This window comes from Podarcis vaucheri (assembly GCF_965113315.1).
Source record: "Podarcis vaucheri genome assembly, chromosome: Z".
NCBI lineage: Eukaryota > Metazoa > Chordata > Lepidosauria > Squamata > Lacertidae > Podarcis > Podarcis vaucheri.
Genome location: NC_138758.1, coordinates 20,146,868 through 20,164,028, shown reverse-complemented (window position 1 = coordinate 20,164,028; position 17,161 = coordinate 20,146,868). Strand labels below are relative to the sequence as shown.

Genomic DNA, 17,161 nt, shown 5'->3' with positions numbered 1-17,161 from the left:
CCAACCCTGCAAGGGAGGAAGAACTATAATGCCAGATGAAAACTCAAACCATCTTAGTCAGCTCAACAGAAAAGTCCAGGCAGGAGAGTTCTCTATTCCCAGTTCAGCCATGGAGAGCCCAGCAGCAGCCAGATATTGAGAGCCAGGCCACCCAGGAGCACATGCCAGCTTTCTTCCTGGGCACATTTGACAAGGCAGTACATCCCACTGAGCACTGCAGGACTCAATTCCAAGTAAGCATACGCAGGATATGGACAGCATAGCTGCACTGCAGAAAGCCTCTCTCCAGGGCCAACAGGCTGCTGCACTTCAAAGGACTAAGGAGAACTAAGAGGCTGGTGAAAGGCAGCCCTTAAGATTTCTAGAGACTTGTGCCCCCTAGTGACAAAAGTTCCTGCTCCTCTGCAGCTGCTCTGGGTTAGCAGTTAGGCTCTAGAAAAAAAACACTTCGAGGAAAACCAAGAACACAACATAAAGAGGAGCTGTGTTGTACCAAATCTGACCACAGGTGCATCCAGAGTTCTGTACTGACTGTGCGGAGCCCACCATAGTATCAGACAACGGGACATTCCCAACCCTACCCAAGGAGGCCGAGGCTTATCCTGTGGAACTTCTGCCTGCACCTCCCCTCCCCTACAGAAGCTGCTATGGCTTCCAGCCTTCCATGTGCAGTACTCGCACACGTTTTCCCCTCTAAGTGTACAGAAAAGCGTGTTGCTGTTTTTTAAAAGGAAAGAAACTATCATAGAGCAGCAACATAATCCTACACATTTTTACCTAGGAGTAAACTGCAGCGAGCGCAGCAGGCTTTGCTCCCAAATAAGAAGACATAGGGTTCATCTAGCATCCATCACAACCAAGGATAACGTAAAAGAACCTCCATGGCCAGAAGAAATCTACCCTAGCCAAAGAGGCAGGGATTATCCTGTGGAACTTCTGCCTGCACCTCACCTTCCCCACAGAAGCTAAAGGCACCGAGGAGGAGGGGATGGGACGTGGGGTGCTCAAGCCAAAAAGTGGGGGGTTGGTTGGGGGAAAACCAAGACGCAGCGGCTTTGCGTCCCTTTTTTTGCGTTGGAGTGCGCGCGGCCAACACAACCCACCGCGCCAGGCGCTGCCCTCGCCACCAACGTTGTCGGGCACACGTGCCCAGGGCGCGAAGGGTTCCGCGCGCCAACTCAGCCTGGCCACCAGAGCCAAGCGGGGCTGCGCTTCGCCCCTGCCTGCCCTTGCCAGGAGAAGCTTGGTCGGCAGGCAAATCCCGCTCCCCCACGCTGGCCTGGGACGCGCAACGGCTAGTCCTGGCGGCACTCAGGGCCGGACGGGGTTCCCTGCGTGGGGGCGCCTGGCTCCCGCCCCCTAAAAGTTGCCCGCTTGGGACTACCCTCCTCCGGCCCAACCCCACACGCCACCGCCCATGTCCATACACACGTGCTCTCCGCATTTTCAGACCCGACTCTATCCCCAGCCCTGCCTGGAAATACTGCGGGTAAAGTAACCCTGGCCTCCCTCTCCTCCCACCCCCCCCCACACACAGACACACCGCAAAGCTCTACCTCCGCGCAGCAGCCCTTCCTCCTGACCGGACACATCCCCAAAGCCACAACGAAGTTGCTTGGCTGAGCGAGGCGGCTACCCCACCCCCCCCCACCCGCCCCTAACCCCCGCCAGAACCCTACCTACCCCAGGACTCTCCGCCGTCCCGCCGCACTTGGAAAAGGGCACGGATGCGCTCCGCCCGGATGCTGAGCGGAGCCGCGGCCAGGAGCGCACCCTTCGCCAAGGAGGAGGAGGTGGTGCAGGAGGTGCAGGAGCGAGCGAGCTCCAAGCACCCACTGCCACCCTCCCTCCCGCAGCGCCAGGCAGATGGAAGTAGAGAAGACGCCGAGGACTCCCCAGCTGTTAGAAACAGAGATCCGCAGCCCCGCCCCCTGGCCAGTTTAAACTCCAGCGAGTTAAAGGGACTCTGCTTCCCCATTTCACCCCCACGGGGACCCTCCAATAAATTAAAGCCCCTATATCTTGCGAATACACGTGCATTCAAGCTTATAGCCTGGTTCCCCAAGGAAATCCAAAAGACCCCATGACCGCCAACTTTTCAGCCTCCTCCAGACCCTGCCTTGAGGCTCCATTGTTTCCCTTTCTGTCCCCGGAATTGTCACCTGCAGATTTCTTTCTAGCCCTGCGTTTCCCTTAAAGGCACAGGCACACCTGGCAGGCTGAAAGACAGCAGGTTAGCGAAGGCTGACTTAAGCATGCAGGTGGGAGCCACAGGCACAGCAGAAAGATACAGGAGCTTTGGCAAAAATCTATAATCTGATTTCCAAAGAACATCCGGCGTTTAGTGTGGCGATTCTAGGAAAGACCAGCTGTCCGTCTGGGTCTTCTAACCAGCAGTCACACAAACAAGAATTAAGCCCGTAAAACTTTTCTGTTTCTTATTTGCCTCTCTGCCCCCAATCTCAGCTAAATAGGAGCTGACACTACACAGGTGGGAGAAGGTGGCACTCTGCACATTCTAGTAGTCATTGGGACTTTGTGACCCTGGCTGAAATTAGCTGCCAGCACACAATTACTTGGGAGCAAGCCCCATTGGACTCAACAATAGTAATTGTGCAGTACCAACACGTTCTTTTTTTTTAATAAGATGTTTATTAAAATTTTCAAAATATTACAAAATAAAAATAGAAAAAAGAAAAATACAAAATAAAAACAATTAAAAACAACTCAATCTTTCCATTACTTATTTTTCATTACCTTGTTTCCCGGACCTCCTCACGCCTCCCTTTTTTGTATTCAAATTCAGTTTGTTGGTTCAGCAAATCCTTCCCCTCTTTGTTTATCCTAATCTTTAATCTTAAAATATTGTAACATTAAATCTTTACCTATTCGTAATCCATTTTTCATATTCCCTTATAGTATTGCAGCTAAAAACCACTTAGTTTCTATCCAACATCATTCTAACATTCATTAATTTTACAATATTTCTGTAAATAGTCTTTAAATTTCTTCCAATCTTCTTCCACCGACTCTTCTTCCTGGTCTCGGATTCTGCCAGTCATTTCCGCCAGTTCCATATAGTCAATCACCTTCATCTTCCAGAGTGGGTAAATCTTGTGTCTTCCAATACTTTGCAATAAGTATTCTTGCTGCTGTTGTAGCATACATAAAAAAAGTTTTATCCTTCTTTAGCACCAATTGGCCGACTATGCCCAGGAGAAAGGCCTCTGGTTTCTTCAAGAAGGTATATTTAAATACCTTTTTCATTTCATTATATATCATCTCCCAGAAAGCCTTAATCCTTGGGCACGTCCACCAAAGGTGAAAGAATGTACCTTCAGTTTCTTTAAATTTCCAACATTTGTTATCGGGCAAGTGATAGATTTTTGCAAGCTTGACTGGGGTCATGTACCACCTGTATACCATTTTCATAAGTGCAGTACCAACACATTCTGAACCCAGGAAGGGCACTTAAAAACTGCAGTGTTTAAAGTGTCCACTGTTTCTTTGCACTAACCTTCCACATCTGCCCGCTAGCCCTGCTTCTCCTCTCAGCTACCCTCTCAGGTAGAGGGCAGTGGCGGGGAAGAAGCTGAGAAGTGGGGCCACAAGTGAGCGGAGAAATTTCCCTTCCCTCAGTCTTTCTCTCCAACAGTGCCTGGACGCCTTGAACTGATGTGCCGCTTCAACCAGCCTGGAAGGGACCTCAAGAGCACCCGCGAAAATGTGCCTCAGACACACACACACACACACACGGGTTGCTTCGCTCTCCCAGGAATAAAAGGTTTCCCAGGTTGTTTCTCCTCACTTTCCTTGACAGCCGGGCGCTGGCGGCCTCTCTTTGGGTCCACTGACTTTTCCCAAGGAAAGGGGGGGGAGTATCCCGTTTCCCCTCCCCACCTCCTCTCTGCCTTCCCCAGGACCAATAACAAGCTGCTCTGAGGTACACTAGTGGCGGGAAGGGGGCGGTGGAGGGAAGAGAAGGAAGCGCTGTCCTGTTCTCAGATTGGAGACAGCCTCCCACCTCCTTCTTCCCAACCTGTGGAAGGACCAGACTCAAATTCCTCACCTCTTGACCCCTCAGCAAACCTTTTAGGCTGCATTTTTAATGTATTTTAATCTTGTTTTTTAAGTTTTATTTCAATCCATTTTTTTATTGCTTGTTAGCCGCCCTGAGCCCTGCCTTGGATGGGGAGGGCAGGGTATAAATAAAATTATTATTATTATTATTATTATTATTATTATTATTATTATTATTATTATTATTATTTTCCCCTTCTTCTCTTCTCCCCTCCTCCCCCCCCCAAGTTTTTTTAAAAAATGATATTTATTAGAGGTTTAATAATTATAGAAAAAATAAGAAAGGAACAATAAAAGTTAAACAGAACAAAACAATACCATACAATACATCAAAAAGAAAAACAAAAACAAAAGACAATACAACAAAACAACAACAAAAAACAAAAACATTTAAAAACACATTCAATATTTCCATATCTTTACCTTTCATTTACTTGTTTCATCGATCTCCTCACATCTCCCTTTTTTGTATTCTAGTTCAGTTATCTATTTCAGCAAATCCTTTCCATCTTTCTCAATTTTTGTTCTATAATTTATCTTAACACAATCTGACCTTAAATTTCCACTTTAGCCCATTAACAATCTATTTTTGCTTAATTCTTTATAACATTTCTGCTAAAGCCATTCCAGCATCCTTCTAACATTCATTAATTTTGCAATATTTCTGTAAATATACTTTGAATTTTTTCCAATCTTCTTCCACCGACTCTTCTCCCTGGTCTCGGATTCTGCCAGTCATTTCCGTCAATTCCATGTAGTTCATCAGCTTCATCTGCCATTCTTCCCAGGTGGGTAGATCTTGTGTCTTCCAATGCTTTGCGATAAGTATTCTTGCTGCTGTTGTGGCATACATAGAGAAAGTTCTATCCTTTTTTGGCACCAATTGGCCGACCATGCCCAGGAGAAAGGCCTCTGGTTTCTTCAGGAAGGTATATTTGAATACCTTTTTCATTTCATTATAAATCATCTCCCAGAAGTTCTTAATCCTTGGGCATGTCCACCAAAGGTGGAAGAATGTACCTTCAGTCTCATTACATTTCCAGCATTTATTATCGGGCAAATGATAGATTTTTGCAAGCTTGACTGGTGTTATGTACCACCTGTAAATCATTTTCATTAAATTCTCTTTTAAGGCATTACATGCCGTAAACTTCATACCTGTGGTCCATAACTGTTCCCAGTCAGCCATCATAATGTTATGTCCAACATCTTGTGCCCATTTAATCATAGCAGATTTCACCGTTTCATCCTGAGTATTCCATTTCAACAGCAAGTTATACATTCTTAACAAATTCTGAACTTTGGGGTCTAACAATTCTGTTTCCAATTTTGATTTTTCCACCTGGAAGCCTAGTTTTTTGTCCAAATTATATGCCTCCATTATTTGATAATAATGGAGCCAGTCTCGCACTCTGTTTTTTAATTTTTCAAAACTCTGCAATTTTAATCTGTCTCCCTCTTGTTCCAGAATGTCCCAAAACTTCGGCCATTTGGCCTCCATATTGAGTTTTTTCTGAGCCTTTGCTTCCATTGGTGACAGCCATCTTGGGGTTTTATTTTCTAACAAGTCCTTATATCTTATCCAGACAATAAACAGTGCTTTTCTGACAATATGGTTTTGTGTGCTTTAACCTTATCATACCACAGATATGCATGCCCCCCCATGCTTTTTTAGGCTGAGAGGCTTTTCCTCACACCCAAGTCTGAAAATCACCCAGAGGGCTACTGAAATTTCATGTTGGTGTTGCTGAAAGAGGAAAGGGGATGGGGAGTTGTGTGAGGAAGTTGGGGGTGGGGAGAAGGAAGGAAGGGCCAGTGCCACCACTGTAAGGACTTCCAGAGGGGGGTACCCTTGACTAGGGGGGCGCAATCTGGATGGTTCTGCCAGGTGCGCATGATCACATAGTGCTTGTTTTTCAGCAGTCATCCTGGTTTGCTTACACAGCAATTCGACTATGTTAAATATCTACTATTTGTTCTGATATGTTTGTAGGAGTTACATGACAATGACCTGCATTCATCCTGATTTGCTTGTGGGGTGTTTTCTCATTAGCCATTCATTCATCCCACACTTTCTAGTGAATTTTCCCATCACTTTTCTCACAGAAGAAAAATACATGTGTATTTTTTGTTGTTTTTTTAAACATGAACTTGTTATTCACACTTTGCTTGTCCTGTATTTTTTTCTCCAAAATTTTTATTAGTTTTCACAATATTATAAACAAACAAACAAACAAACACACAAGACAAACAAACATAAATCATAGCCTTATTGAAAATTACACTTATTAACTTCGTTAAGTGACTTCCTGGCTTCCCCTTGGTTGAATTTCATTGCATGTCCTTTTAACAGTTTTCCAAATCCCAATTCTTATGAAATTTAACTTAAACATTAACATCCTTAAATCTTCACCTTATGGAATTAAACATATTAATTCATCATTTAACTTAAATAAAATTCTAAGCCAATTAAGTATCTGCAAGCTATTTTCAATTAATTTAACTTAACAAATTTAACTAGATAATCATTCAATTTATTTAAATTTGCTTGTCCTGTATTTTTACCCTATTTGTGTACTGATCAGTTTATCTGGGTCTGAGAGCTTTTCTCGTTGTTCCACAGCTGTCTTAGGGGAAAAAAACAATATTATCTGCTGAATCAGAAGGTTGACCAGCAAAATCTGTCTTCAGATTTTCTGCACATCTGATTAAAATCCAATTCAGCAAGTAAGTTCCTATTTTCACAAGGCACAGTCGTGGAGCAATGAGAAAAGGTCTTGGAGTTAATTGCTACACAACATAATCAAAATACAGGTCAAGCAAAAGTGTGGACAAACCCAGAGTGCTTTAATCAATTTCAATTGTAGAAAGCTAAAGTTCTAGTACACTCTTAAATCTGTCCTGCATAATACTGACAGTTTGGAGAGACCCCCAGATTCCTGCATCAGTTTTCTATATGTAGAATCTCAGCCATTTGTCAACAGTATTGCATTAAGGATAAACACAATTCAAATATAATAGAATTATCAGTTGTGAACACACACTCACAAACATAATGAGCCTGTTGCACCAGCCAAATGGCCCATCTAGACTCCATTCACATGGCAGTTCATTCCACTTCCCCAGTGTTTCCCTAACATTATTAGAGACAATGTGGTATAGTGGTTAGGTTGGACTTGGACCAAGGAGATCAGGGTTCAAATCCTCACTCAGCCATCAAGCTCACTGAGTGACATTGGCCCAGCCATTGCCTCTCAGCCTAACCTACACCACAGGGTTGTTGTGGGAATTAAATGAGGAGGTGGAAAACTATGTGTGCTATCTTGAGCTCTTTGGTGAAAAAAGGTGGGATATAAATGAAATTAAGAAACAAACTATTAATTATGGCATTCTCTTTGAACTTTAACACAAGGAGAAAACTAGTTCCAGAAAATAGAAAACAGAGAATGTTTAGCACTCATTTCTGTGTTATTTGATTCTACACAAAAAATCTATTTGCAGCCCCCTTAACGCAGAAAAAAATCACACGTGTCAGGTGATGAGAGTTGGAACAGTATGTCAGCATACCATTCTTAATTGTTTGCAGGGAGGCACAACAGTTTTGGGGGAAGGTAGGTCTTGTTTTTATATTTCTGGAATGAGAAAGTAAATCATATTTTTTCTTTTAAATTATTCACACTTTGATAGAGTTTTTATTATGTTGTTTATCTCTTCATATGCCATTTCCTTGTTTTTCCTTTCCATTTCTTCCCTCTTTTTTTATTTTATTTTGCATGAGAAGCAAGAACTTTTGATGCATAACGGTTTTGGTCACACATTGTCACAACATATTAATAAAAATTATTTTAAAATATATAGAGAAAATATAGATAACACAAAGAGAACATAAATTCAGACAGAAGTGCCAGTGTTGCAATCAGGAAAACTAACATAGCATCACCTACATGTCTAATTGCAACCTAAGAGGACCAGGCCACTTTATGGTGCCGCCATACTTCCACTTGTCCAGTGCCAAGAAAGAACGGGTCTCAGCATTTTCCCCTGATATAGAAAAAATAGGGGTGGTTGGCTTTTGCTGCCCAACTCCCCAAGGGACTAAGTCCCCTAAGTCCATGAACCGTCAGAGATGAATGGTGGCAGAATGCAGTGAAAGCAAGGCAGATCTTTATTTTTCAGTTGCAACAGAGTTCCTTCCCCTCCTAGAAAGGAGGCAAGAGACCCAGAACCCAGAAGAAACATCTCTTTTAAGGGTTTGCATTTTGGCGTGGAGAAGGAGAAACCCCCTCTACAAACAGTCAGAAATTACATCTCACAGAAGGTGGGGTTCCTGTGGCTCAGGCAGGCTGAAGTGTGATATTCTTGAGGATTTAGCAAGTTTTGCATAATTCCAGACACAGTTTGGGACACGGGTGGCACTGTGGTGTAAACCAAACCAAGCTTTGGGCTTGCTGATCAGAAGATCGGCGGTGTGAGCTCCCGTTGTTCAGTCCCTGCTCCTGCCAACCAAGCAGTTCGAAAGCACGTCAAAGTGCAAGTAGGTAAATAGGTACCACTCCAGCAGGAAAGTAAACGGCATTTCCATGCACTGCTGTGATTTTGCCAGAAGCGGCTTAGTCATGCTGGCCACATGACCCAGAAAAACTATCTGCGGACAAATGTCGGCTCCCTTGGCCAGTAAAGCAATATGAGCGCCGCAACCCCAGCGTCGTTGGAGACTGAGCTTAACTGTCAGGGGTCGTTTACTTTTCTGAGACACAGTTTACACAAAACATTAGCATTTTATGAGACAATCAGGATGCCCATCCCTCAATGCGGAGCATCTGGGCAGACAATGACAATACAAAGGAGGTTCATAGATGTAGGAGAGGAATCCTTTCAGGAACTTCCCCTGATGTTCTCAGGCAAGGGGAATTAAGGAGGCAGAGGAAATATTTAGAGTCTTTAGGAGAGTCAAGATGGCTTTTGGATTGCTTTCCTGTACTGTTTTAGACATGTGGTTCATATACTTATGTATGTGTGTTTACCTTGTGCAGTTATCAACGTTCATTCTATATTTGAAACCTTACAATTCCCATAACACCCCCTTGCCCTGCTCCTTTCCCACGGAAAACCCACTCTAACTTCAAACAGGAGAAAACGGCTATCCCGCGGAAAACTCAACTGCTATCCCGCGGAAAACTCAACTCGACTGAGCGCTAGTGAGTCATTTTCCCCAGAAAGACACATCATTTTGTGCTGTGTTTCTAGGCACAGGCTCCGTGATTTAAAGTGCTGCGTCTGGTATGTTGTTGGTTGTTTTGCCCCAGCGTTTTCCCTGTGAAAACCTTCCCTTTTTGTTCCACCTGGATCAGCGCCTGGAAAGCAAAGTACAGGTAGGAGTGCGCTGAGCTGAGCCCAGAGATGGAGCCCAGGGATGGGAACAGCTGCCTCCGCGGTCGCCATGGTTACACAACCCTTAGCAACGCCTTTTTTCACTTCCTGTTCCGTCGCCCGGCAACCCTCTGTCGCCATTTCCTGCGGGGCCTAGCATAGGAGAGCTGTCGGTGAAGCCGAGGGAGTCGGGAAGATGCTGTCCGTCCCGGGTACCGGCGGTGGCGGCCTGTCGCCTGGTTTCAGCGGAGGGGAATCTGGGTCGGGATCGGGCGGCGGAGGCGACTTCCTGACCCGCTACCGGCTCGTGTCGGCCAAGCTCCGCCGGCGCTTCCTGCGCAAGCCGAACGTGTCTGAGGCGGCCGAGCAGTTCGCGGCGCTGGCCAGGGAGCTGCGGGCCCAGGAGAGCCTCCCGTACGCGGCCTGGTGCCAGCTAGCGGTGGCGCGCTGCGCCCAGAGCCTCGGGCACGCGCCTGGAGAAGCGGCGGCGCTGGGCGAAGCGGCGCGCCTCTGGCTCAAGCACGAGCGGGAGCTCCGCCTGCGCCAAGGCCCCGGGCTGGGACTGTCTGAACACCTGCCGGCTGCCCAGAGCTGCGTGGCTTTCGGCTCCCGCCTGCGCCTCGACCTGGGCCAGCCCGCGCTGGCAGCCGGGCTTTGGCTCGAGCTGGGCAACGAGCTGCGCTCCGGCGGAGAGCCGGGCCAAGCCGTGCCGGCCCTCCTGCGCGCCGCCGACCTCCTGGCGGTCGCCCAGCTGCCCCTGGAGGCTCTGCGCTGCCTACGCGACGTGGCCTCCTGCCTGCTGCTTTGCCGCGACCACGATGGTGCTTTGGCTGTGCTCACCCAGGCTCAGCTGATGGCTCAGGCCGGCACAGGACCCTCTGCCGGTGGATCGTCGTCTTCGGCTGCCGCAGCCGTTTCTTCTTCCGTTCCGGTCAGCCCGCCGCCGGGAGCCTTCCTCGACGAGCTGCTGCACTGCGAGGTGGCCCGCGTCCTTCTCCTCCTACTGCTCCAGCCTCCGCCTTCCAAGCTGATGCCCGAGCACGCCAAGACCCTCGAGAAGTACTCCTGGGAGGCCCTGGATGCCTCGCCGGGCTACGTGCCCTCCGAGCTCTTCCTGCTGCTGCAGTCCGCTGTCATGGCTTGCCAAGAAAAAGACTTGGAGGCGCTCAAGGTGCTGCAGAAGGAACTCTGGCCGCTACTCACTCCGGAGCAGAATCACCTCCTCCATCTGGTGGTACAGGAAATGATCAGTCCCTCAGGTCAGGGGATATGACCAAGGGTACTTTGGTATAGCGTATGGTTCTTAGACGACCCTTTTTTGTTTTTCACAGAAGTGTTGCAAAGAAGGTTTGCTTTGCTGATGGAAGTGACACTTCAGTCTCTGTCCTCCTAGCTTCCAGCCTGCATTTTCCATTAAGTCTACTGCACCTTTTCTCTGCATGAAGGAAACACGGTGGCAAAGCACTGCCTTTCATTCTATTGGGGCTTACTTTCTTCCTACCCACATCTATTCTTTCCTAACATTACTTAGACTTCACCAAGGACTTGAGAGAAAAACACGAGGTGTCCCACATTTCCCCCCGCTGTTGGGCTGATTTTATCATATTGGACTTTATAAAACACTTTCTTCATCGTTGGTTCCAGAAATTACACAATTTATTACACATTGTAAACTTGAAAGTAATGTTGCGAAATTTTAAATGTTGATACTTATTTATATTTTACATTTTAAAGTGTAAGTACACATGTGAAAGGTAGCTGTGTTCTTTTGCACAGGGCTTTGTGTTGAACTGCTGGATTCTTGCTTGAAAACTATGCTGCCAGTTTTCTTCTTATGTTATTGGATTGCTTTGGACTCCAACTTGCCTCAGCCCCAGCCAGCATGGCTTGATGGAAACTGTAGTGTAGTCTAAAACATCTGGAGAGTACCAAGTTGGGGAAGGCTTTTTTAGTGTTTGAATACAAAATTCATTACAGTAAGCCCACAACATATGCAGGAGTTACATTCCGGGCTTCACACCTGGTTCAGTGGCAGATGGGATTGCCAGTGTCATTTCCCCCATATATACACAAATTGCTGTCGCACGTAAAGCTGAATGCACAGAAGTTAATTGCACTTAAGTTGCAGGCTTACTGTAATCATTATTCAAGAATCAAAAAAATCCTGTCCGTTTAAAATCAGATTTAAGAGACTTTCATGTAGGCCTAGACTGCATAAAGCCAACAAATTGAAAACCAAGGCTGATGCTTTAATGTGTGCTTGTGCCCCAGGCAGATCACTTTGGTGGTGAAAACTGAGCAAAATAAAAATGATACTGTGCAGTGTCACAAGTTGCTGATTTGAAGCTTAGCCTTAGTGCACCACACTTTTCCTTTGCCTTCCAGCCTTAAATCCAGATGAGAGTAAAAATGCCTTGGACTTGCATAAATGCCTCATATAGTCCTGGTCTTGTATTGCCTTATGAAGCTTTGTTAGAGAGCAAGCCTATTTATTACTTATATCAGTAAGTAATGGGTAGGAGGGGGAGGTCTTCTCTGCTGCAGAAAAGGATGAGGGTGGTACTGGTAATGCTTGAGGTGTGTGCAGTCTTATTTCCTAGTACAGTCGTACCTTGAATCCTGAACACCTTACAAGTCGAATGTTGTGGCTCCTGAATGCCACAAACTTGGAAGTGAGTGTTCCGGTTTGCAAACGTTCTTTGGAACCCACCTTCCAATTGGCTGCAGGAGCTTCCAGCAGCCAATCAGAAGCCACACCTTGGTTTCCGAACGTTTTGGAAGTTGAACAGACTTCTGGAACAGATTCCATTCGACTTCCGAGGTATGACTGTACTGTTGTAATCGCTGATGATGCTAATGATAATATATGTAGTAACTTTTGAAAATAATCCCTTTATAGATATCATAGACTTTAAAAGAGGCAACAGCAAAAGATGCATCTGGGAAGTGGTTAAAGTACAGATTTTGAACAGGAATAGGTTGCTTAATTATTTATGCAGGCAACCCCTTACTTATGCATGTTCAGTAGGTGTGCAATTGTACATACAGTGGTACCTCTGGTTACGTACTTACCGAATTTTTCGCTCTATAACACGCACCCGACCATAACACGCACGTAGTTTTTAGAGGAGGAAAATCCGTAGGCATGCCACCCGTAGGCATTTCCTCCATAACAGGCACAGATATTTCCCCTTACCTTTTAGGAGGAAAAAAGTGAGTGTTATGGTGCAAAAAATACGGTAATTCGTTCCAGAGGTCCGTTCTTAACCTGAAACTGTTCTTAACCTGAAGCACCACTTTAGCTAATGGGGCCTCCCGCCACCACCGCACAATTTCTGTTCTCATCCTGAAGCAAAGTTCTTAACCCGAGGTACTATTTCTGGATTAGCGGAGTCTAACCTGAAGTGTATGTAACCTGATGTATGTAACCCGAGGTACCACTGTACGTGCATCACATCGAACCCAGAAATGACTTAAAACATTCCAAAAAAGGGGTGGAATGGGGGGGGGTGTGTGCACAGGCTTTTTCAATGGTGTTTCAAATATATGATTTCACTAACATGCGCGGTGCCTCAGAACATAACCACCACTTAAATGGGGGGGGGTGCCCTGTATTTCAATCCATTTTTAGGCTCATGCCTTTTCTACTTTAAAAGTCACTCACTGGAAGTTACATGAAGTGTCAAGTTAGACAACTGAGCTCACAAATCTTAGCCCATGTTGTGAGTTTAGAGTCTGAATAAAAGAAGTGTTGGAAGAGCATAAGAGCCAGTTTCTTGGGGCTGAGGTCCGTTTGGGCCCTGTAATAAAATATTTGAGGGGTCCACACCCCACCCCACCCCCATTGATGGACTTTGCCATTCAAATAGTGTATGTGTGCTATGTTATGTGTTTGGTTATGCATGGTGGGGCTTACCTGCTCCCACCCCAATATTTTATTTAAGTTGGTACCCCTGTGGAAGAGGGTGCTTCTACTCACTTCTTTATACCACCCAGACTGCTTTATCACCACCAAACAACTCTAGTGCCAAAGCAATCTCAGGTATCTTGGCAGCATATATGTGATGGAAGTAATAAATGTTTCTTATTCATGTTGCAGTTCCAATCCAGAATGAAAAACTTTTTCATTCTTAGTGTTGTGCCACACAAATAATCAGTTTGAAATTTGGCATATTCATAGACCACAATGGGTAGATCATGTAGGACAGACAATGTGGTGTTCCTCAGATATTCTATAGAATGTTGGGGCTTATAATGATGAGACTTCCTTTGTCTTTTTTTTCTACCCTTCTTAACTAAAGAGAATTCCTGTTCCTCTTTGATTGTAAAAATAACTTGCTTTATTTGGAATTTACAGAGAGTAAGGTAAGCATTTTGTGCCTTTACCAATCCTAAACCAGTTAACTCAAATGTCAGCCTTGTTTTATTATTGGGACACAGCTTCAGTCATATGCATCCTAGATGGTAGAGATGTCAGGTGCCAAAAAAAAAACCCCAAGAAGACTTCAAGCACCATCCTGGCACCTAGGCATCTTCACTTGGTTGCAAGTGGCTGATAGCCAGATGCAAAATGAGATGCATTTAAGCAAATCTGTTTATTATATAACAGGTGCACTAGCATCTACTTTTATGTGTAAATGCCTAGCTATCACTAGATTGTAGTGAGCAGTGTTATAAATTCAGTTATATAAGCTAGGCACAAAATGGCTTCTTAAGCCAAGGTTACAGTTGCCCAAATGGAATATCTTGCCATTTTTGGGCAAGATGGCTCTAAAAAGTCTTATTTTTCAAAGGATGGACAGACTGATTGATTCTCAGTTAAACATCTGGCTAGTTCAGATGACAACCTTGAACTAGGTTAAGAACTTTGAGAACATAAAAGGGAAAAAAATCACTTTATTCATAGACAGTCCACACTGGGCTATTCCTACCTCTTTTTCTTAATGGTGACACAGACAGTTCGTAGCGTAGGAATATTCTTCACAGTTGTGAGCAGGGCAGTGGGGTGGGGTAAATGAAGACAAGTGACAACCATTAACTATAACGTTGTCCACTGCTCCAGCTCAGGCTGCACAGAAAAAGCATTTTGGTTTCTGAAATCCATTCTAATTGTGCAGATAAAATATAACTGATGGAATTATATAGGATGTGGTATTAGTATGTGAAAACAGTCAAGATCCAGGGATCTCCAGGCAGGTACCTCCAGATGTTGGAGATGTCAGGCACCATCCTGGTGTCCAGGTATCTTCAGTTGGTTGCAAGTGGTTGATAGTCAGGTGCAAAATGCACCTGGTGCCTGGATAATTTTTAACACTAGTGGTGAGATGCATTTAAGCAAATCACTGTTTATTACAGTTGCACTAGCTTGGCTTGGCGGAAAGATTGTCTTGAGTTTCAAGTTTTGAGGAATTACATTATTCCCTGTTTACTTGGACTCAAAGTGAATTCACCAATTCATCAGTAGCATAACAGTTGTGGAAGCATCCGCGTGGAGGGAGGGTAGCCTCCCTCGCCCACCTGCCCACGTCTCCCCCCCCCAGGCCCTCCACTCCCTCACCCAGCCCCTCAGTTCCCAACTGGATTGCGGAACGTCCAGCTTCTTGTTTCTGTGGGAGGAAGGCGGGAGGGCCCAGAGTTACAGTGAGTAACAGTCCCACTGATCTCCCCTCCAGGCTCTGGCATGAAAGCTCCCGCGGGAACCTCGCCAGAATGCCAGGTGAGCGGCAGGTACAGGAGAAGGTGCTCCAGTGCGAAGCTATCGTCGGTGAAGTTCTGCAGAGGGGTCTCCAGAGGGTTCTGGAGCAGCAAGATCAGGTCTATGAAAATGTGGCTCAGTAACTTCAGCTCAAGAATATTATTGAGTGATTGCAGGTGATAGGAAGCCAGGAGCTGACGACTCAAGTGGATCTAGGCTACAATTTCTATGTCAATGTAGAAGTGCCTGATGTCTCCACCATATTTGTAGCACTGGGTTATGGGTTATTTGTGGAGTTGACTCTTCCTGGGGTGCTTGCCTTCATTGAGAAGAACAAGAAGCTACTAATAGAGTTCAGTGAAGCCCTTACCAAAGACTCTGCCAAGTTCAAAGCCAATATTAAGATGGTTTTAGAGGGCTTGCATGAACTCCAAGGTCTCCAAGATTTGCCTGAGGAGACCAGAAGGGACATCTTCCTTTAGGCACCTGCCCTTCCTAGAGGGGGCGTTTTCAATGTGATATGCTGGAAGAAGAGTTGGTCTCTTGGGCATTTTGGTGGTGGCAGCAGGAACTGTGTTTGTAACTGATGAAACCCTTATGAGTTGGGTAGGGTGAATGTGCTTACAGAGATAGCAGATCAGAGAGTTTGAGAGAGAATAGTTTCTCTTGGGGTGGTTGATTTCACTGCTTCATATATTCAACCCTTCTCTGCCTCTGTTTCCCCAGGAACTGTGTCTTAGTTCTTATTCTGTGTTCTTAGTTCTGTATCTTATAAGTTCATGTCAGTTTGTGAAAGTAATAAATAAATATGATTATTTTAAAAAATAACAACCCAAAACAGCAGTTATTGATTTTTGCAAGCCATGACTTTGGCAACCCACTACACAACTACGCAGAGCTGATCATTTATGCCAATGCTTTACCCTTTGAATACTGCAAAGGATCATTTTAAGCTTTGCTTCTGGTACCTCTCTCACAGCCATGCTCAATGCTGTGATGTGAAGCATGGAAGTTCTAGGTTGCAGTGAGGTCTCTGCAGCCATGATGAATACATCAGCTCCAAGATCTAAAAATGAGGGGGTCCAAGCCCCATACAATGAAAATTCTGTTCAGTGGTAGTGAACACTGCCCTCCGCCAAACTTTTTTCCTCTATTTTGCTCCAACGCCCATCAGCCCCAGCCAGCATGGCCAATTCTCAGAGATGCTTAGATTTGTATTCCAGCAACATCTGAATAGCCCTATATTGGACCTACTGGCTACTCCTGCCTTAGGTCCATATACATTGCTAAAAATAAAGGGGAAAGCACTTCATTTACCTATTGTTTTATTAAATATACACATAACCTGACACTTCAGAAAACTTTCTATGCAGCTCACCATGAGTACAAAATCATTAGAATATGAAATCAATCAACTCAAACACTCATGTAATAAAACAACAGAGGGGTTTTTTAATAGCATAAAAGTGAAATGAGAACCCAAGAGATTAATCATTCAAGAGACTTTTCCAATACTTTACCCTCAAAGGATAGTTAAGCCCCTGGCATCAATAACAACTTTTTAGAAGCCTACACTTTCTGTCCGGCTCAAGTAAACTAGTTTTTAAAAAAACAAAACAAAAAACCAGGCCTAAGTTATAACAAAATTAAAACAGACCAGGAAAAAAACGATTGAAGAATGGTACCATTCCTCAATCTTATTTTTTCCTTTTTTTTTTTTTTAATAAAATTTTTATTGGTTTTACAAAAGTTTTTATAACAAACAAACATAAAAGAAAAACAGACAAACAAACAAATATAATTTCAAAATGTCCTTTCATAAACTTCTTTCCTCGGACTTCCCCATACCTCCCCTTTCTGCATCCTCATGTCCAAATTTTATAGCAACTTATAAATGTTTTTTCCAACCCTAATTTATCATAGTCCTTTCTTAATCTAATCTTATATTACTGCAACCCTTTCTCTCTGTAAAAACTCGACATTCTAAACTTCATCAAGTTTATAATAGTTCTTAAG

The 17,161-nt window shown here is 44.7% G+C and overlaps 1 protein-coding gene across 1 annotated transcript; it reads left to right on the top strand.

Annotated features, from left to right (window-relative positions):
* The first annotated feature begins 6,265 nt into the window (after positions 1-6,265).
* LOC309523620 (40-kDa huntingtin-associated protein-like) lies at positions 6,266-15,976 on the top strand. The gene is made up of 2 exons (XM_082207587.1): positions 6,266-10,709; positions 15,123-15,976. Exons 1-2 carry the CDS (start codon positions 9,647-9,649, stop codon positions 15,323-15,325), a joined length of 1,266 nt encoding a protein of 421 aa, XP_082063713.1. The 5' UTR covers positions 6,266-9,646; the 3' UTR covers positions 15,326-15,976.
* Positions 15,977-17,161: the final 1,185 nt, after the last annotated feature.